Below are 22,037 nucleotides of genomic sequence, written 5' to 3'. Positions count from 1 at the left end.
ATCCCAGCACTTTGGGAGGTTGAGGTGGGTGGGTCACGAGGTCAGGAGTTCAAGACCAGCCTGGCCAAATGGTGAGCCCCATCTCACTAAAAGATTTTAGCAAACTGGCTCTTTAGTAGAGCCCTGTCTCTACTAAAAATACAAAAAAATTAGCTGGGTGTGGTGGCGGGGGCCTGTAATCCCAGGTACTCAGGAGGCTGAGGCAGAGAACTGCTTGAACTCGGGAGGCGGAGGTTGCAGTGAGCCGAGATTGCACCACTGCACTCCAGCTTGGGTGACAGAGCGAGACTCTGTCTCAAAAAAAAAAGAAAAGCTTAACAGAGAGGAGTGAAGAGTAAACAGGACTTAGGTGCGCTGAGAAGAGGGTGTGGGCATATATGCACACATACATATATATACACATACATATATACATATATATGCACACATATATATAATTGTTCCTCAGTATCTGTTGGCGATTGGAGAGATATAATATATGTATTAATATGTATACACACACACACACACATACAAAAGAATAAAGCCACGGTATGCTAGGCTTTGCAAGGAATACGTTCCCAAGGGTTTAATTACCAATGAATATAAGGTCTGGGATTTGTTCTATTTTTATAAGCCATGTAAATCATGCTTGTATGAATCAATACTAAACTACTGAGCTGTAACTTCTGCACCGTATAGTTTTCCTTAGATATGCAAATTCCATTCATTACCCAAACTGAGGAGAGAGGGATCAGACACACTAACTGCCACACTATTCCAGCCAGATCTGCAGGACTTCAATAAGCAGGGCCTGTCCACTGTTTCTTTAGGATCTTTTGTAGGTGGGCATGACAATCTATATTCTCATGAAGTCTCCTAGCTTCTAAGAGCAAGTATCTCTGGAAGCTGCCCGAAAGGAGCCCTAGCCTTATTTATGTGTCCCTCTAGAGACTGGCACATGCTTTGTACACAATAGGTGCTTAATGGATGCTTGCAGAGTAAAGGAGTAGCCCTTTGGATATCAACTGTGAATAACTAGACATTTGTGATCCAAACTCACTTACCTCTTTTTGTCCAGTCATTTGTAGAAAATGGCAAAATTCATCTTGAATTGAAAGAAATTTGGTTCTTCCCATCCCTTCAGAATCCTTAAGATGAGCCATGCTCTCTTGAAAATACTGCTCAGCTACATCTGAAGAAAAGCATTTATTATAACTTTGAAAACTGTTCACAGATTTGAAATGGAAACAGAATAAGTATACTGTTAGCAGTGTTGAGCTATTTGAAAAGAGGTATTGGGACAAGAAAAAAAAAAACAGTTAAGACTGTCCTTTGCCCATTAATCTGCCTGTTTCATTAGAAAGAATTTAGGTCTCAAAAGATACCGTAATCTACTTTCCTTAATTTTCATACATCTAGCTTTCCTGGTGATACATAAAGAAAAGTTACTGCAAAAGAAACTGTGCCCTAGATCTGATCACACTGGTAAGTTTTCAGGTTGATCAACCATCAATTCTTCCTATAACCTTAGTTATACGGTGACTATAACTTTACTGAGGGTAGGACTCTGAAAGTTCATTTATTTTGATGGATTTGGAGGGTAATCTTGGTACGTATTTCTAAAACATGAAAAATCTGGAAAATATTGCTGACATGCTGCTGAGGGAAGAAATCATTCAAAACCCCAATCATTCCAAATACTTCAACATACAGGTTATACTATAACACACATATTTTTAAATGCATGCCAATCTTGAATGCAAGAAAGAGAAAACCTCAGGTATGGAAAATGACTAGAGAACTAAAAGCCAGAGAAGCGAGTGGGAGCTGAGGTTGAATGGCCCATGAGCATATTAGGAAAAAGGTCCATCTACTAATACTGGGGCTTTCTAAGTCTGAGCAGGACTAGGGATGAAGCCTGAGGATCATTTGTGGTGGAAAGCTGAAGAGAACTCCCTGCAAAAAGCTGGTGTGGCCCCCAGAAGTCTAAGGTGACCCGTGACCCTTGCTCTTGTGTAGTCCCTCCCCTGTGGTTATGGATGGAACTTGTGAGTATGAAGATACAGTTCTCCTGAGATGAGCTTATGTTATAGGGTACAACTGACTTTAAGAAAGCGAGATTATGGCCGGGGGTAGTGGCTCACACCTGTAATCCCAGCACTTTGGGAGGCCAAGGTGGGAAGATCGCCTGAGCCTGGAAGTTCAAGACCAGCTTGGGCAACACGGTGAAGCAAAAAATAAACAATACAAAAAAATTAGCCAGATGTGGTGATGTGCACCTGTCATCCCAGCTACTTGGGAGGCTGAAGTGGGAAGATTGTTTGAGCCCAGGAGGTTGAGGTTTCACAGTGAGCTGTGATCACACCACTGCACTCCAGCCTGGGTAACAGAGCCAAGACCCTGTCTCAAAAGAAAACAAAAACAAAAACAAAAACAGATTATCCCCTGGGCCAGACTTAATCACAGCTGCCCTTTAAAAGCAGAGAGTTTTCTCTGGCTGGTAGCAGAAAAGGAAGTCATATTTATGGAAAGCATGACAGAGATTTGATGAGAAGGATTGTGCCTGCTGCTGAGATGGAGAGGGATATGGTGGAAGGACCTGAGCAAGAGCAGCCTATGGGAGCTGAGAGGGGTCACTGGCCACCAGCTCTCCAGAAAACAGGGGCTATAGTCCTGCAGCTGCAAGGAACTGAACTGTGCTCATAACAGGAACGAGCTTCAGAAAGGACCCCAACCTCCAGTTGAGAGTGGAGCTGGCCAACAAAGCAATTTCAGCCTTAGCAGAGAAGCAAGCCTTACCACACCAGACTTCTAACCGACAGAACTGCGAGGTCATAAATGGTAAACAAATTTGTTATGCAGGAAATAAAATGAATACAGGCAGTGCTATGGTCTGAATGTTTATCCCCCTCAAATTCATGTGTTGAAATCTAACCCCCACGGTGATGATATTCAGAGGTAAGGCCTTTCAGAGGTAATTAAGTCATGAGGATGGCACCCTCATGAATGGGATTAGTGTCCTTATAAAACACACATCAGAGAGTTTCCTCACTCCTTCCACCCTGTGAGGACACAGTGAAAAGACAGCTGTCTATGAACCAGGAAGCAGGTCACCAGGCACCAAATCTACCAGAGCCTTGATCTGGGAATTTCCAGACTTCAGAACTGTGAGAAAAAAACTTCTGTGGTTTATAAGCCACTTAGTCTATTGTGTTTTGTTATAGTTTCCCAAACAGACTAAGCCAGGAATCTCTAAAATGAAGATAAGAACAATTGCACTTGTTCCAGGTGTGGACTTAAGGGTGTCTACCCAGAGGCTCTGACTAGAAAAAGAATACCTGAAATAAGCATATATGCAGTCTGAATGTGTACCACCTACTTGGTCTGGAAATCCTGAACCAAGAAACCAGCACAGAAACTAGTCTGAAACTGGAAAAATCACAGGGCTCTAGCACAGGGTTTGGCAAACTTATTCTGTAAAGGACAGGATGGTAAATATTTTAGGCTTTGCAGGCCATATGATCCCCATTGTTGCTATTCAACTCTACTGTTGTAGCATGAAAGCAGCCATAGACAATACATAAATGAATGAGAATAACCATGTTCCAATAAAACTTTATTTACAAAAACAGGTGGTGAGCAAATTTGGCCCATGTGCATAAGTTTGCTGCCCCTACCCTAGTAGAGGAAAATGTGACGGCTTCCTCCCCGGGAGACATAGGACTCCCACAGAAGCACCTGTTGAAGATAGCTTAATGGTGACACATGACAAGCACATAAAGTCTGTTGGGGAAGATTATGAGCCATATATACAGTGGTCTACTTGACATTTCTACTTGGAAATATCATATTTATTATGGAGCACTGTACAAACCATTATCTTCTGCTTTTAGAAATTTCCTCAATATTTGGTTATTCTTTCTATCATTTCTAGTTTTGTATTTGTACTTCCTCTCTGTTTTCTTGATTAGGCCAGCTAGTGTTTTATCTGTTTCGTTATCTTTTCCAGTGAATTGATTTGGATTTATTTTTCTCATTCTGTGACGGTAATGCCAGGTGCTTCCAAAGTGGCCTCCATGGTCTTCAGGTACAGCTCTCTAGAACACATGAGGATCAAAAATCCAGTTAGCCCCTGTAAAGTGTGCTGCTTCTTGGAGGCAGCAGGGTGAGTGGCAAAGAGAGCAGGCTCTGGGCTTGCGTTATCTGGGCCCAGGTTCTGGCTCTACCCCTTATAGCTGTGTGCCTTGCTGTGTCTCAGCTTCCCCATCTGGAAAAGGGAGACCATTATATTAATAACTCCCTTATAAGGAGGTGTAAGAAGTAAACAGATTAATGCACATGAATAAATGATAACAGGACTGACCTATAGTTGGTGCTCAATAAATGTTGATGATTTTAATTTTAGGGACAGTTTTGACCATTGTGGCTATGGGTGTCTATACTGGGCTGAAATAGCAGGCAGACTGGAAGCAGCAAGTGGCAGAAATGGACAGTGAGAGGAGAGAAACATGAAAACACACAGAGTGATCAAAAGACACAGAAGTCTAGCATCCTTTGCAGATAAACAGCCCTGTACACCTCAAGAGCTCTGAGAACATGCCTGAAATTTACAATGAGAATCGTGGGTCTTAAGAAATGATCTAATTGTATTCCGCAGGATCTGTGTTAGAAAGGAGAGATGTAAACACTTGGGAAATATGTCTACCAAATGTAGTCAACCTAAAGATAGCTTAGGTCTGAAAGAAGTTATGTTCATCTGCAAGATTTACTCCATGTAGATTTTAGACAGTTGCCAAACAGGAGCAGGAATTGCACTCAGTGCCAGCTGGCCCTGGGGTCTGCAGTTAGGCAGAAATCAATTGAACTGGATCCCTGTAACCTTCTCTTTCAATGGGGCCTGTCCCCAGCCACCAGCAGATGCATTTCTTGAGCACTACTCAGAAGTTTTTGTCTTGCTGGGAGAAAATCTACCACATGGAAAATGTTACATCTCTTCCTCATAGCTGACCCATGTGAGAAAATGTTACAGATTTAATGTGCAAACTGAGTATTAACTTTGGCTACTTTGATAATCTAATGACAGCAAATGTTGAGGATGAAGTGGCATTAATTTTGTTGATTATAAAAGCATTACAGAGATGAACATTCATGACTAAAATGAATGAAGATATTCAGGAGTGGAGTACTCTTGGTATTTTAATTTTCTGGCTAATTGGGAGTTAACTAAAGAATGTAGCGAAGTAATTCCTTTGAAAAGTAAAGATCTTTCCGCATCTCAGCCTTGTCCCTAAAGATGGGCCCTTACTGTGAAGACCTGAAGGTGTATAAGGCATGGGGCAATTTGTGCACTGAGTTTCAGACTCTGGGCTTTGGCCGAAGCAGCATTGCCATGCTCAGGGAAAGGCAGAGGCCAAAAGGGCTAGGAAGCATTTCCCTGCCCTCTCCTGGAGTAGAAGCTGGTCTCCCTGGCACAGGTGGACACAGCCGCACCTCACATATATCAAGCCCTTTTATTTGTTATGTTCTCCCACCTCCCAGTATTCCTTCCCCTAACAGCCCCTTTGGGCTGGTCCTCTCAACTTGAGAATGGCATGCTCCTGTCCCTCAGTGCAGCTCAGCTCACAGAGAAGCTTCGAGGGAGGATGCTGCAGGGTTCAATTCCAACTAATGCACAAATGGCTCCTAACCTCAGACTTAGGGACGCCCAGTCATATTTTCCAAAGAGAATGCTTGTTAGTGTACGTGGACCTCTGGAAGAGGGAATGGGTGCGAGGGAGGCACGAAGAGAGGAGAGTGCGGAAGGAGTGTATTCCTTACATGAAGGCAACGTGGCTGCTGAAGTGACAGAAGGCCAGGCGTTGTGGTGGGCAGACAGAGATGGGCCCTGCCTGGGAATCTGCCCTCTGGGGACCACCTCCTCAAGTCGCTACTCTCTTCCTTCAAGTCCTTAGCTTCTCTAAGGTTTTGTGCTTTTCCCTTTTGTTCCTGGTAGGTCTCTAATCACAGGGGGATAAAGCCACATAGAGGGTTCCCAAACAGATGTTGTCACATGCAAGCCAACCACACATGAGGCATCTGTGAACTCAGGTTAGGACCCCTGTATATTAAAATGGTCTAGAGCTGAGGAACAGAGGAAGGTCTAGTGCGTCCACGTGGGCACCCTCCCTGTCTATAGATTTCAAACCACTTTTTTCTTTATCTGGGATACAAGAAAGGTCCTTTATTGCAAGATCCTGACTTATTTCCCCCAACCCCCTCACCTCCAAATTAACTTTGAGAACTAAATCCACATAAGCAGTCTTTTAGGGGAGGGCAAATTGAGTCCTATAACTACAGCAAAGGGGTCACTTCCTGAGAAGCAGTTTATTCTCCTGGCAATGGACATCCCAGTCTATCTCCACCTGGGACAAGTGACAACAGGATTTCCAGAGGGATAGGAAGTCATAGCCCCTTAAAGTGGCTGCCACCTCCTAGCCTGAACCTTGTGCCCTGAAACAGGGTGTGGGTTGACAAAGAGCCAGCAGTTTCAGCACTCTCACACAAGTCCATCCCTACCTTTAAAAACTACTTCTAGAATCCTCTGCAATCTGATGCCGAAGGCCTGGGCAGAAGCTGAGGTCATTTTCTAAAACACAGGAGCATGACTTAGCTTGTAAATCTGAGCCCTAATGGCACAGGTGTTCCAAGGCCGTGAATCTTCTATTTCCACTCTAACAGAATGTTTAGGTTGTCTGTGAGTTACAGCAGGGAGAAGGTGTGGCTTGGTGGGCAGGGTGGTTTGACGTCTCTGCAGATGGCTCTGTCTGAGGACTTGGAGCCACGTCATTCCAAAAGACCCTGAAAGATTCTGTGTAGAGATGCTCATATACAGGCAAAAGAAAACAAGGCTTCATCCCAAGAGCAAGAGGAATGCAGGACTGCAATGCTGCCCACTGCCGGGGAGGCCTGGAGGCTTTTAATTAAAACAAATTCCAGTAACCCTGCGCTCATTTCCCTGTGGCTGTCCTAAGGCAGGAGTTGGAACAGTAAGGACAGTTTTCATTAAGAGGGAAGCCTCTGTGTACAATGTGACGATTGTCTTTTGTAGCAGTCTTAGGAAATAGTCCCTACTCTGTACCAACCGTAAAGGCTTTAAGGACCCCAGGGAGTTTAAAAATGGAAAGTCCCAAATCTTAGCCTGGCGCTAACCCAGAAGAGCTCCCTCACCCAGGAAACGAACACATTGAAGCTACTTAGACCCTGCTGGGGGCTGCTGCTCGAGGCTGCTAGCCTGTGGAGGCCACCCGGGAAGCCTGAGAACACACAAAGCCTGGAAGAGGCTCTTTCCTCACCGCAGAGCCTTCAGCGGTCCCCACAGGAGACCCTCCTCATGAGGAACACTTTCACAGTGCCATAGACAGGGGCCTGTGACATGGCTTCAGGGCTGCTGCTCACTAGCTGTGTGATAACGAGGAAGTCTGTGGCCATCTCTAGGGACAGGGGTGCATCCATAAAGTGAAGTGATCTAATGGCAGCAGACCATGTGAGGCTCGCAGGGTATAAATATGCAGCGTGCCCACACACGGCCTGGTCACCATTGGGATCTGCCTGCCTTAAGTGTCCTCACCACCAGGAAAGTGACCAGCCCCCTCCGCCACCATAACTTGGGGCCACTATGTAGTGAAGGCTTCCAGCAACCTCAAGTTCCTGGCACTTGTCTTGGTGATGTAGATGCATTTTCCGTAAGCTGTCTTAAAAATCCTTTTTGAAGCCGAGTTGGGGTAGAAGTTACATAGGCTTCTCTAAGAAGTTCTGAGCACAAATTGCAAAGCAGCCCAGAAGTGAAAAACCCGAACCTCAGGAACATGGTCACCATGTTGCTCATGCACTTCAGCCTCCCCAGGAGAGAAATGAAGGGACAGGCTTTGCTCTCAGACACAATGAAGGGACAGCAGCTGGCGAGCAAGCTTGATGAGGTTTCAGCTCTACCCTAGCTAGAAGGCCAATAGCATAAACCTGGGTGGGGAACAGGCCTCCTCTTCTCCTCCTCCACTGGCCCCAAGGGCTGCCAAGCCCTGTAGCCCCTACCTGCCTGTCCTTTAGGGCTGCTCAGAGCCCTGCACCCTCAGCAGGGGTGGGGGTGGGGGTGGGGCAACTCCCTCTCTGGGTCTGGAGTGTGGTAAGTGGGTGGCACCTGGGGTCCATTCTAGGCCTTGCTCGGCCTCTAACTTGCTGAGTGACCCTGGACCCCAATCCCCTAGATGTGACTACTCTAGAGTGACTTCCAGAAGTTTCTGAGAAGGGATCCTCCTGATGCCGGTGAAAACAGAGTACGGGGCATCTCTTTCCTTCTCTGGGCCTCAGCCTCACTCCACTGCACCCTCACTTCCCCTTTCTCCCTCGCTCCCTGAGGGGCACAGAGCAGGGATGGATGCCACATGTGCTGCTTGGGGAGCTCAAAGGCAAGGCCAAACTCAGGCTGGTTGGGCATTTTGTAAAAACAAATGGGCCCTGAGAAGCAACAGACGAAGGTTCTCTCAGAGCGCACAGGGGCCCAGAGGAGTGGGAAATCTGAAGGGAGAGAGGCAGCTGGGGCGTGGCCAGCCATGGCTTACTCTCACTTGACTGTACCACCAGGCCCCGCTTGGAGGCTCAGGTTGGAGGCATCATGAGAGGCAGCAGGGACAGCTAAGAAGAGCATGGGAAGGTAAAGGACACCTCACTGTGGCTGCTCCCAGGTGTCCATGTTACCTGTCAGGGGCCCACAAGACCTAGGGCCTATGTACACCGGGGGTCCCTGATTTCTGGTCTCTCTGGAACACACGGGGCCCAAGGAGCATCAGTAATCCAGTAAGCAGTGAGGCGGGAGGGCCCAGCACTGGGCAAGCTGAGAAGGCAGGCCACAGGGGAAGAGTTGAGAAAAGGGAGGGTCGTGTAAGGTAAAAAAGAGGAGACCTGGGTGAGATGCAGTGCCCAGCTCCTGATACTGACATTTTTCCAGTCTACTGTGTAAAATGTGGCTAAAGGCTAGGACCAGTGGGGGCTGGGGGATATACATATTCATGCATAGGAAATTATATCTTAGGAATCCACTTAGTCAGCCCCTGCCCCCTAAGCTCTAACCGGACAGAGCCCATTCCATCTGCTGTCACTGGACACTGCAGAACTCCCCAGCCTGCAAGAGCCCAGGCCACAGATGGGGCTACTTCCAAACAAGGCCGTCTGCACTCAGCAGGCTCTGCCTCTCAAAGGCTGATGCTGAAATGTTCTTGGCTTTGAACCATTTCATTTTAATATCCTTTAGGAGATGAGTTATAAACACAAAGCCAATGCCTTGAACACTTAGCAGGGTTGGGAAAGCTGTTAATACCAAGTTTGTCTATGGCTGCTCTGGGCAGCTGGCCAGGCTCAGGTTCGTGACATTCCAGGAGCCTGAATTGGGAATCTTTATGCAATCACAAGCCTTCGTGACTTCTTGGGCAGTTTTGTCTGCATAAGGAATACAGGGAAGGCACAGAGCAAAAGGATTAGCTTGTGCGTCGAGACTGAAACACTTGCTCCTTGGCCATTGGCGTTTTGTTAGTTAGAGGGCAATGCCTTCAATGGGCATTCCGCACGCAAGCAGGCAGGCTACAGAGAATCCTCAAAGGAGAAATTTTTCTCATTAATAATTATTCTCTTCAAAAATCAAAACCAAAACCAACCCCCCAAAAGTCTTTGTACTCGGTACAAACAGGTTTAAGCACAGGAGAGCAGAGCTAAGATTCCCCCTTGGTGCTGGGTGGAACATGCAGATTTGCTCCTGGGATCCAGCCAGGACTTCTGAATTAGAAGTGACCAACGTCCGGGTCAGAAAGTCCTGTGCTGTTGAGAGCTGTAAGGGATTTGGTTGCCCCTTAGTTGTTACACAAAGATAAGTTGCAAATTGCCCTCTCTTATTTCTCCCTGGTGGAGGCAGCAGAGGCCTGGAGAAACCTAGGCCGCAGTGGATTTCTTTCATTCCTGCTGTGGGGGCAATGGCCACGTGAGGGGACAGCAGAGAGGTGACATAAAAGACAGTGGGAATGGCCGGGCGCGGTGGCTCAAGCCTGTAATCCCAGCACTTTGGGAGGCCGAGACGGGCGGATCACAAGTTCAGGAGATCGAGACCATCCTGGCTAACCCGGTGAAACCCCGTCTCTACTAAAAAATACAAAAAACTAGCCGGGCGAGGTGGCGGGCGCCTGTAGTCCCAGCTACTCGGGAGGCTGAGGCAGGAGAATGGCGTGAGCCCGGGAGGCGGAGCTTGCAGTGAGCTGAGATCCGGCCACTGCACTCCGGCCTGGGCGACAGAGTGAGACTCCGTCTCAAAAAAAAAAAAAAAAAAAAAAAAAAAAAAGAATAAAAGACAGTGGGAATGTACCCACCCGTGCTCCTGCTGCAGCCCCTGGCTGGGTGGTGCCTGTTGCATTTCTGCTTCTAGAGGGAAGCTGATTCCCCACACGTGCAACACGCGCTGGCCTGGTGAGCTCTTTTCCAGCCTTTCCCACATCTGCCACTATGGGTGCAAGGATTTCAATGGCAGCAGTTTTTAAACTATGTTCATGGAGTAGGAATAGTTTGAGAGTTCTTCTTGCTTTTATTGTTTCTGATTTGCCCATTTAGGTGATTTGTTTGAGGCCTTAGGGGCAAAGGTTTATGCTTCTTTTTGCACCTGTTCCAGGACTTCATGTTGCTGCAGGACAATCAGCATTTATTTCTAGCCCACTGCTTCTCTGCCCTGGCTCCTCACTTAGCATTTACTCACCTTTAAGGCCTCAGTAAACTTTTTTCCTAACAGCATCAGGGTGATAAACAGTTCAAGTGTCTTCTGGTTGATAGGTACTGAATCTGACAAGGGCCTGCCTAGGAGCACCATACAGACTGATGGGGACTTGGTCCTTTTGGGGTAGAGCAAAGAGTAGAAACAGTAGGTCCTTCAGATTCATGGTACTTTCTGGTACGAAGAGGTGGCAGTGTGAACTTATCTGTAAAATGGGAGGTCCTGTCCTGCCTCCAAGGGTTGTTAGAAAGATTCAATCAGCATGTCTGTGGAAGTACCAGCACCTGCATACAAGAGGCGCCCAAGTGCTGCTGCTATGGTTGTTACTGTCATTGTTGCTGTCATTATTATGATTCTTGCTTGCTCCTGAGTCTCTCCGTCTTTTTTTTTTTTTTTTTGAGATTGATTCTAGCTCTGTCGCCAGGTTGGAGCGCAGTGGTATAACCTCGGCTCACTGCAACCTCTGCCTCCAGAGTAGCTGGGACTACAGGCGTGCACCACAACACCCAGCTAATTTGTTTGTATTTTTAGTAGAGACGGGGTTTCACCATGTTGGCCAGGATGGTCTTTATCTTTTGACCTTGTGATCCACCCACCTCGGCCTCCCAAAGTGCTGGGATTACAGGTGTGAGCCCAGCCTCTTAGTCATTTTTGACTGGGCCCAGCCTCTTAGTCATCTTTTGCTTCTGCTTCAAGCAACCAGTCCTCCAGGCCTAATGCAGAAGCCATCCCCTTTCCCAATTTGTAAAACTATCAGTCCCAACTCCTTGTGCCTGGGAGAAGTTGTCTTCTTCCCCATCTCCTTTATGTTTCTCACATTTTTTTTTTTTTTTTTTTTTTTTGGAGACAGAGTATTGCTGTGTTGCCCAGGTTGGAGTGCAGTGGCACAGTCTTGGCTCACTGTATAACCTTTGCCTCCCAGGTTCAAGTGACTCTTGTGCCTCAGCCTCCTGACTAGCTGGGACTACAGGTGTGCGCCACCACACCCGGCTAATTTTTGTATTTTTTAGGAGAGATGGGGTTTCATCATGCTGGCCAGGCTGGCCTTGAACTCCTGACCTCATGTGATCCACCCATCTTGGCCTCCCAAACTGGTTCCTCACATATTTCAATTCTGACTGGCAAGTGAGCTTTCTGGGTGCATGTCACCAAATGCCCTCAGCTGCTGCAGGTTGGAGCTGAGATTCTCCACATGCTCCTGGGCCCCAGGCCTTCCCATTAGCACTCCAAACCCTTCTCTCTGGGCTGCCTTCATTCTTGCTGTGTCCCTTGTCTGCCCCACACTTCACAGATTCTTTGGTGGGCCTAAGGAGGGAGGAGACGTGTGCAGTGCCAGACCCTATAATGTGACATGGCATAAAGAGCCTCTGGGGTGGTTGGCTGCCTGGGTTCATATCTTTACCACTCACTGGTTATGGATCCTTGGAAAAATTACCTAATTTCTGGGTGCCTCAATTTCTCCATCCAACAAATGGGGATAATTGTACCTATCTCATCGAGTTGCAAGGATTTCTGAATTAATAAATGTAATGCGGTGAGAACCGTTGCTGGTATGCCATATATAAGCGGTAGCTATTAATATTATAACTGTGTGAGGTCATTTAATTATCATATATTTATTCTCTCTATCAAATAGGTATTATTATTATCATTTTCAAATTAAGAGAAGGCAATAGAGTGCTATATTTAGACTGGAAAACTTTTTAAAAATATATAACTAAAATTGGATTGCCTCTGATTCTGTAAGTCACGCAAAGCAGAGTGGCCTAACTTCACAGCTCTGGGACAATAGCATTCTAGGGCACATATTCACTAGGTCCCACTCAATTCATACCTGCAGTGAGTACACTGAGCACTGGGTCAAGTGCTGGAAACCAGAATCCCTCTAGGCAAAAAGATGGTCTTTTGGCCTTAGCCTCCTCTCTGTTTGGTATTCATTCAGGAATGGACCCACCTCCCCTTACTCTGCCAGTTTACACCCCCACGGAAAACAGGAAAGCTCTGACAGCAACCTGACACTCTTGCTTTCCAGGTCAAAAGTCACGGATCCAGCCTTCACACTTGTTTTGACTTACTCAGAGTCTTAAACGTATTTCAGTTAGTTACCATCAGTTAAAAATTGGGCTGGGTCTGTGGTGGCTCATGCTTGTTATCCCAGAGTTTTGGGAAGCCAAGATGGGAGGGTAGCCTAGGGCCAGGAATTCGAGACCATCCTGGGCAAGACTCTGTCTCTAAAAAAAAAATTTTAAATTAGCTCGGTGCAAGCAGTGTGTGCCTGTAGTCCCACCTACCTGGGAGGCTGAGGCAGGAAGACCACTTGAGCACAGGAGTTTGAGGCTGCAGTGGCTATAATTGCGCCACTGTACTCCAGCCTGGGTGACAGAGTGAGACCCTGTCTCTAAAAACATAAAAAATAATTAAAAAAAAATTGAAGATTCTCCAATAAAACTCCAAATTTCTACCTTCTCTTAAAAAGGAGCTCTGCTAATATAAGCCTCCCTTCCACATGGCTGCCAGGGGCTGGAGCTAAGTAGTAGGCATGGGTTTTAGTTTGCCACAGTCCTCACCACTCTGTTTCATCTCTCTCATACTATAGCCATCAGTTAGCTGCCATTTATAACTATGCTTGCTGCTGCTGCTGGTTTCTGATAACCACCTGCTTCACTCACATTGCTTGCTTGGTTCCTGTAGACATTTAGATTTGTGACTTGCTATTCTAGGAGTTTCCATCAAACATGTATTTTAAGTGTTTTATTAATAGGTATGGAATAGAAAGTACTTTCCTCCTATTACATGAATTTTAGGCACCAACAAGCAAACCTGATGGTTAGTGTGGAATGTTCTAGGAGCGGGGACAAGAAAGGTCACTTGTCTCCTCTCTCCATCCTTACACAGGCTCCTCCAGATCTAAAAAGGTGCTTCAAGCTCTAGCAGGTCAGAATGAGAGATCTGCGAGGTGTGATGGACAGATGGATAAACGCTGATGCCCCCTTCATCAGTTCCTCTGGGGACTGAAGCTCCCTGCCTGGCCCATGGATCTTTTTGGACCAGGTTGCTCATTGCAGCTTTCCCTTCACCTTCTCCCATGTGCTGGCCTCATTTTAGCGTAACTTCTGCTTCCTGAATCAACCCCATGCCTTCCAGATGTTGATTTTATGCTTTTGAGCACAGTGGACCTTATTTCATTCAGTACGTAATTATTTTTATCTGATATCTTGGAATACACCCCTAGGCTTTCTTTATGAATTGTACTCCATTTCTGAATATTATGACCAAAAAAAAAAAATCATTAGTACTATGTGTTTTCTGCCAATGGAGGCACATTGTATGCTCTGTGTGCTCTGAGCCCAGGATGGTGGATTAAACAATTCCTTAAGCTTGATGCTCTACCTATTATGCGGGGATAAGAAAAACCATATGAGCCATAAATGGCAACTTCCTTTTGGAATCCTGAAGCCGTGTAAGTTCATCCTGATGGAAAGTTCAGCCCTGACAGTGTCTGGAGGCTGGCTGGCCCAGAGGCCAAAGCTGTTGCCACAACAATCTTTAAAAATAGATCACCTCTGAAAGCAGAGCAGATTTCCCTGTAAGCCCAGTACAGATGCTCTGGGGCTCTTAACAGCTACGTTTGCATAGAGATTAGCTGTATTTCAGAATAATAGATTAGAAGAAGGCTGGAAGGGGAGAGAAACCAAAGGACTCTAAGGAAAGCAGCAGAGTAGCATAGCTGCAGATGATCAGATAAAACAGGCCTGTGTCGCAGCTCTGTTCACCTGTTAACCCATCTAGAAGACAGCTCCTTCACAGACCCAGGTGCCTGTGAGACAGGAAGAGAAAAGGATTCTTCTCACCATGGTGCTCGTGTCTCCCTGAAGCGACAGCAGCGTGGGCGACGATGTATGCGGAGTCTGCTGCCTCCACCTCAGAGGGGCTTCTACTCAGGATGATGAGATGTGCCTGTCACCACAGAAAGAAGAAACATGTTGTTTACATACTTGGCAGCAGCAACAGGGAACTAACTGTCCTTGCAGAGATAAGCAGAAAGCCAAGGAACTTTCCAGCAAGCTAGAAGAAATGATTTATGTGGAAGTGAAATCAACTTGCAGGAGAGCTGGATTTTAAAAGGACTGAGTAGTGGAGGGAACACTGAACAATGAATCCAGATGGCTCAATGCTATGGCCAGGGCCTGTCACTAAGCAAATCATTAAACGTCTATGATCCTTTGAGTCAGTGTCAGCAAAGAGGAAGAGGGAGTTACAAGAAGTAAAGAGATGGACAGAAGGTGTCAATGCTGTGCAGAGAAAGCGGACAAGTCCCGTGCCCTGCCTACCAGTCAGCCCCAAAAGTGGGACCTATCCATGGGTGTCAGCAGTCTCCCCACAGAAATACAGACTTCTCCTTTGTGCCTGTGCCACCAAGCCCATTTGCCTGCACCCTCTACAAACTTGCTCAGGGGGGCTGCCCAAGCACAGAAAGCAGCTCAGTTCCTTGAAAATAAAGTCCACTAAAATGTTTTTGCCCAGGCATGGTGGCTCATGTCTGTAATCCCAGCACTCTGGGAGGCCAAGGTGGCTGGATCACTTGAGGTCAGGAGTTCACGACCAGCTTGGCCAATATGGTGAAACCCCGTCTCTACTAAAAATATAAAAATTAGCTGGGTGTGGTGGTGCACGCCTATAGTCCCAGCTATTTGGAACGCTGAGGCACAAGAATCGCTTGAACCTGGGAGGTGGAGGTTGCAGTGAGCCGAGATTGCACCACTGCACTCCAGCCTGGGTGACAGAGACTCCATCTCAAAAAAAAAAAAAATAGTTTTTAAACAACAAACAAAAAACTATGATCTCATGAACATAAAATCACAATAATCCTTTCAAATAACATGAAAAATACATGCTTTCAAATAAAAAGTAACTACTCATCTCCCTGTCAACATTTGGAGTTTTAAAATACTATTAGTAACTTGTTTACATTCATTCATACTTAGGATCGCCTACTATAGGAGAGGCATGGGCTAGAAAGTGTGGGCAGTACAAAAAATAAAATATGGTGAAGTAAGATAATATACTAATGTGAGTCAGTAGGTACTTCACAATTAATTGCCAAAAGAGTGACAGAATACTAAAATGCCATGAGGTGGCCAGGCATGGTGGCTCACAACTGTACTCCCAGCACTTTGGGGGACTGAGGCTGGTAGATAGCTAAAGTTCAGGAGTTTAAGATCAGCCTGGGCAACATGGTGAAACCCTGTCTCTACAAAAAATACAAAAATTAGCCGGGTATGGTGGCATGTGCCTGTAGTCCCAGCTACTTGGGAGGGCTAAAGTGGGTGAATTGCTTTGAGCCCAGGAGGTTGAGGCTGCAATGAGGTATGATTGTGCCACTGCACTTCAGCCTGGGTGACAGAGCAAGACCCTGTCACACACACACATACACACAAAAAGATAAAATGCTATGAGTTTAGAAAAGGAAAACACTAGGTTGGGATAGGCAAAATACACTAGCAATTCATAAGGTGTAAGCTGCACTTTAATTCTTTTTTATTTGTGATACCAATTTTAATTTTCTTGATAATTGTTATCATCATTTTATACATGACAAAACTAAGATTGCTGAATGGGTGAGTACGATATCTCACAGCTAATAAGAGATAGAGATAAGAGTCTGACCCTGATCCTCTAACTTCAAACTCTGCTGTTTCTATCATGTCCTGAGTGCTGCCATTCCCCCCATCCTAGCCAGTGGTGGGAGACATCACTAACTGATGCCAGCACACTCCCCAGGGAACCCCGATTCGGTCCTCAGGAGCTGTGATTCATCCATGGGAGCTGGCACAGGAGATCAAGTCATCCCAGTTGAGCATTCTAGTCTGGACCATGCAGTCCTTCCTCCTCTTATGACCAGCTGAATACATTTCTGAGACTACAATTAGGGTGGAGATAGAATCTTTGACTCTAGACTGTCACCTTACTTGTCACATGCTAAAACCTGCTGAGCTATTGGCTCTGGACTTTTTATGATGGGGCTACTCCAAAATAAGATTGCAGGTAATAATTTTTATTGCTGCATTAGAATAATCAGAATTTCTTATTCATAAGTGCCAACAATACCCTTTGCTTTAAAGCAACTTTTCTTATTATCTAATATAAATTGAATATGTGATTTTGGCAACCCCAAATTAGTCACTGTCCTTGATTTGGCATGAAAGGCCCAATCTTAAGCTCTGACTTGAAATGTTTTTCAAATAACGGGCACTATGAAATTCAACTTCATGTATGTATAGACAATAGGAGCCACAGGGATAGAGTCAAATTATTACTTGTGTAGTGTTTGGAGAAAGGAAAAAAGAGAGGAAATACTCACCCCCTCCAAAAAAATACCAAATGCAAATTGAGCCATGTTTACTTTGTTTTTCCCCTACTATCTCTACGATCTGTTATTTGAAGAGAACAATCACTGTGTAATGCCAGAAAAGCTTTAACTCATATGATGCAAAGACATATAGTATTTTAGATTAAAACTAAAACAAGAAAGATTTTATATTTTGTTTCTTCCTATTCAGTATTATAAATTCAAGAAAATGTTAATCGATATGTATCTAACAAAATTATTTTCAAATGAATAATTACATGTTCTGAAACCACTGTAAGTTGTTTTTTTGCCATGGAGACAGAAAGCAAAGTTTTCCAAGAGCAAAATACACACAATATCAAGAAAGTGAGTCAGGCTGGGTGCGCTGGCTCATGCCTATCTCAGCACCTTGGGAGGCTGAGGCAGGAGGATCACTCGAGCTCAGGAGTTTGAGACTAGCCTGGGCAACATAGTCTCAAACTATGAGACTATGTTTTAGTAGTAGAGAAATAAAAAATAAAATAAAAAAAAATTAAAAAATAAAAAATAAAAAAAATAAAAAACAAAAATAAAAAAAAATAAAAAATAAAAAAAAATTAGCCAGGGGTGGTGGCGTACACCTGTAGTCCCAGCTACGCAGGACGCTGAGGTGGGAAGATGACTTGATCCTGGGAGATCAAGACTGCAGTGAGCCGTGATCGTGTACTGCACTCCAGCTTGAGTGACAGAACAAGACTGTCTCAAAAAATAAAAAAAGAAAGTGGGTCCTGAAAGCTTAAAGGGATTTGAATTTATCACAAAATTTTCATGACTTAAATATTTTTCTACATGAGATGCTAACATAAGCAAACATTTATTATTCATTATTCACTTCAGAAACTCAATCCCTAATGTAATTTATTTGATGTTCACGAAGCTTTTAAAAACCATACGCTAGAGGGAAGGGGATTTGACGGGGGGCACCCATGATGTCTAAAATGTGCAAAATTAGCATCTCATTTATTCAGTAAAATTCAATTTAATTCCATTTAATTTAATTCAGTCCTATTCAATTCAACTTATTTTCATTTTTAAATGCTTTCTACATGCCAGATATTATGCGAACACTAGGAATTCCCCCTAAAAATTAGGCAGGAATTTTAGTTTCAAAGGAGCTCACATGTGAACTACAAAAATGTAGGATAGTTTGCATTTTATGCAGATTTACAGACACCGCCCCTCATTAGGTTTTTGCACTCAGCTAACTAACTTCCTATCTACCCTTACTCTTGTCATCATTTCCCAAGATTTCAGAATCCATGAGATTGGCCTGTACTCAAGAAAGAGATGGCACATGTAAACAGGTTAATAGAGGAAAAGAGGTCAATAAAATGATTCCTGGCATGGAGGAAATCCAAGGTGAGTGTGTTGGGTCCCAAGACAAGGTGCCGGGGGCATTTGCTATAACCAGAAAGAAGAATTGTAGGGAAATGAGCAGTGGGTTTCAGTAGAGACGCAGCCTACCTGCAGGGACCTTGAAGGGAGGGGCTGGAGGAATGGATGCTCTGTCTCCATGTAGTCCCTGGTCCAGGCTGTGTACCTCTCAGTCTGAGGGAAAGGGCACTGAGATGGTAATTAAAGGTCAGCCTCTGGGGCACAGAATAGGGCTGCGAAGGATGCAGAGTGTAGCTGAAGGACCAAACAGAAATGTCCAGCAAACGATCCAGCTAACACCTTGGCCTCTCAGGTTTCTGACAGACTTACTTTCCTCCTTTCTCTCAGCTGCCCAGTCCCCGGGTCACACTCCAGACCTCATCATCGCCCACTCTGTGCTACTACTGGATCCTCCAGCTCACAGACCCATTTTGACTCTTGGGAGGCCCTGGATCTATTGCATCCATGCACATCTACTCCACCACCACCTGACATTCTCACTAGTCATCCACCCCTCCTGCTGTCCTTCCCTTCTTCAGCTTAATGGGCACCGCCCATTGCCTGTGTTGAAAATGCCCTCCACTGATGCATTAACTGAGATGGTAAAAAATGGGGAACCACCTAAATATCTATCAGCAGGGGAATGAACATATTGTGGTTTATTCTACAAGTTCTTGATTGAACTCCATCTACATATGTTAACATGGTTATATTTCAAAAACATACCACTGGGTGAAAGAACCAACTTGTAAAAGGATGCAAACACCATGGCACCATTGATTTTCAAGTTTCTTTTTTGGGGCAGAAGAACCCAAACAAAATCTTCTGTGGTTCTCTAATATACACAGCAGGAAAGAGTAGAATAGCTGCTCTCACAGAAGTAGGTGGATGGGGCCTGGAAGTCTGACTACCTGCTCCCAGCTGGCTGCCCCAGAACCTCCATGGAACATGAGGGCTCAGGGTGACACAGATTGAGAACCACAGCACATGCTGGGCAGTGAGGCTTCCTTACGGAGTGAGTACAAAGGAAGTTGACAAAGCTAGTGATTAGACTACACTGTCTTTCCAAACTCAACCATTGTTCACAATTTCAAACAATGCTTTATTTGCTAAGGGAATATAAATACCCTGTTACATGCATCTGAGAGCATTTAAGGACTAGAAATCACAGTTAACAGAATTATAGGCATCCTGCTTGCATCTCCTGGATTTTTGCAAGAGATCAAGTAATGGGCCTCGTGGGGGCTCCATAGTTTGACCACACTCACTCCTTCTCCTCATGATTTATTAATCTCCCCAGGGCTTCCATTTCCCCTCATGTCCTTTGTTCTTTTTAGTATCTTATGGTTATATTTATCAACTGTCATCTTGAAGCTGAGGAGGAATGTTTAATATCCCCAAATCCCTTGGGGTGCTGGCATGTTGGACTGGGTTAAAAACAAAAAACCTCTAATATCCCACATTGAACAAGGTCATTAATTAAGAAAAAAACAAACAAACTCATCCACAACACCAAGGACCTCAACCCCTGCCAAGGCACAGAGCAGCTGTTCCATCCTGGTGCCTTGTGTGTGTGTTTGGGGAAAACCACAGATTCCTCAGTGCCAATCAAGCTATCAATAGATGCAGCCAGAGCCAGAACTGGCAGACTTTTATCTAACTGGACCTGTCCCCTTGGATTTGTAAAATGTGTAATATTTCCTAAAGAGAAAGCTTGATGACTAGTGAAAAGGATGAGAGATACTTCTATTTCTGCAGGCAGACCCCATCATCTGAACACTCAACTTCAAACCCTGGGAGGAGTCTGAGTGTGGAATCCCAGCTCTTGGGGATGGGGTGGGTCTTGGGGGTGAGGGAAATATATTTTCTCCCCACTCTGCAATAATTAGGGGTTCAGTGACAGAGCAAAATCTCTCCTACAGCAAAGTAGAGAGTAAGTACACAAGAAGATCAAGGTACATTTGTGGACTTAGCCTGGATGTTTTTACTCTGGAGATGAGAACACTCAGGGAGGAGACAATAGAATTCTTCAACTTAGTCACAGCCAGGATCTCTTTGTACAGCTGAGGGCGAGCAATGGAGGGACACAGGGAAGGAGGGAACTAACACCGATTCAGCATCTTCTTCTGCCATGTGTGGTACTAAGTGAAGTTTACCACTTACAGGTTCACTCAGTCTCAAAATGACCATTGAAAGTGATGTGAACAGCCCAATTTACAGAAGGGGAAATTAAGCCTCCAGGAGATTAGGCTACTGGTTGAAGGTCACATTGTGGGTCAGCGGCAGAACAGAGATTCAGACTAAGGACTGTAATTCCCAACTGCATACTTTTCTAGTGTAACACTTGGTTATTGAGAGGGTAGAAGTTACAGAAAGATGATTTTCTAATCAATGTAATGAAGAGCTATTTAATGGTCAGAGAAAGAGGTTGTGAAAGAGTAGACTGTCTAGAAATGCAGTGGGCTGCCTAGAGGGAAGAGTGAGGTGCTAACATGTAGATGCCTTAGCAGCTTCTAAATGCTTTAGAGGGATGCCATAAAGGAGAGAAAAGCGGCAGATGGTAGATAGAGAAGATGTTATGGTGCCATCCACCAAGAGTCTATGAGTCTGCTTTGTTTCAAGTTTGTGCCTTAATTCAACAGAAGTTCAAGTCCACTTGTCATTGGAGGTGTGAGCTTGCTGTTTCTTTTATAACTGACTAGTTGTGAAGCTGCATAGTTTTCCTTCTCATCCTGCCAAAACTGGTCATTTCACCCTTCAAATTTGAGCTGACACCCTTACGCAAGACAGGGTCACGTTGCAGCCCCAGGTTGCCATTTCCTTCCCTCTCCCATCTCTGCCCAGCAGGGAAGCCTTTCATGGCTACACACACCTTGGAGGCTGGGGCAGCTGGTGAACCTTGGCTAAGAAAAAGATGGAGCTGGGAATCCCTGGGGGATTAGATGAACAGGAAGTCACTGGGAGCAGAGAGCATTGGAAAACTGAGTTCTGAGGGCCCTGGACTAAGCTAGTTTCTTTTAATAGTCAGAGAAAGTCCTCAGTGGCAGCTCTCCAGTTGTCAATTTTAGCTCCTCCAAAGAGCTGGGGAGAAAAAGCACTACTCTGTATAAGCATTAGCAACAAAATAGATACCTCAGGGCTTATATTTTCTTCGTTTGGTTGCAAGTATGTGTTTTCTTAAAACTTCATTAGATTTTTAAATGATAAGAGTATTACCTGCATATAATCTTCAAAAATTTTAAGTGGTGGAAAAGAATAAACAATTGAAATTAAAAATACTCCTCCCCCCTTCTACCTGCCTCACCCTCTTTTTCTTCCCATTCTCAGCCTTACAGCTAATCAGTTTCCTGTATTGTTCCAGAAATCAATCTCTCTCTCTCTCTCTCTCTCTCACACACACACACACACACACACACACACACACACACACACACAATCATAACCCAGCCACGCGCCGCTCTTAGCTTCATCTCCTATGACCCATACTGGGCTCCAGCCACAATGGCCAGACAG

At 45.1% G+C, this 22,037-nt stretch overlaps 1 protein-coding gene across 10 annotated transcripts in view; it reads right to left on the bottom strand.

The window, feature by feature from the left end:
* TTC23 (tetratricopeptide repeat domain 23) overlaps positions 1–22,037 on the bottom strand; it is a 115,809-nt gene that overhangs the window by 24,535 nt on the left and 69,237 nt on the right. For all 10 annotated transcript variants that reach the window (XR_496885.3, XM_007990539.3, XM_007990542.3 and 7 more), the window contains exons 7-8: positions 14,614–14,719; positions 1,047–1,174 (exon numbers count right to left, since the gene is read on the bottom strand). Coding sequence is in view for 9 of the 10 variants with exons in the window: in XM_007990539.3 (XP_007988730.3) it covers positions 1,047–1,174; positions 14,614–14,719 (234 nt within the window). In the remaining variant the exon portion in view is untranslated. The remainder of the gene's footprint in view (positions 1–1,046; positions 1,175–14,613; positions 14,720–22,037) is intronic.

Source organism: Chlorocebus sabaeus, chromosome 29 (assembly GCF_047675955.1).
Source record: "Chlorocebus sabaeus isolate Y175 chromosome 29, mChlSab1.0.hap1, whole genome shotgun sequence".
NCBI classification, from domain to species: Eukaryota; Metazoa; Chordata; class Mammalia; order Primates; family Cercopithecidae; genus Chlorocebus; species Chlorocebus sabaeus.
This window is presented reverse-complemented; position numbering and strand designations above follow the sequence as displayed.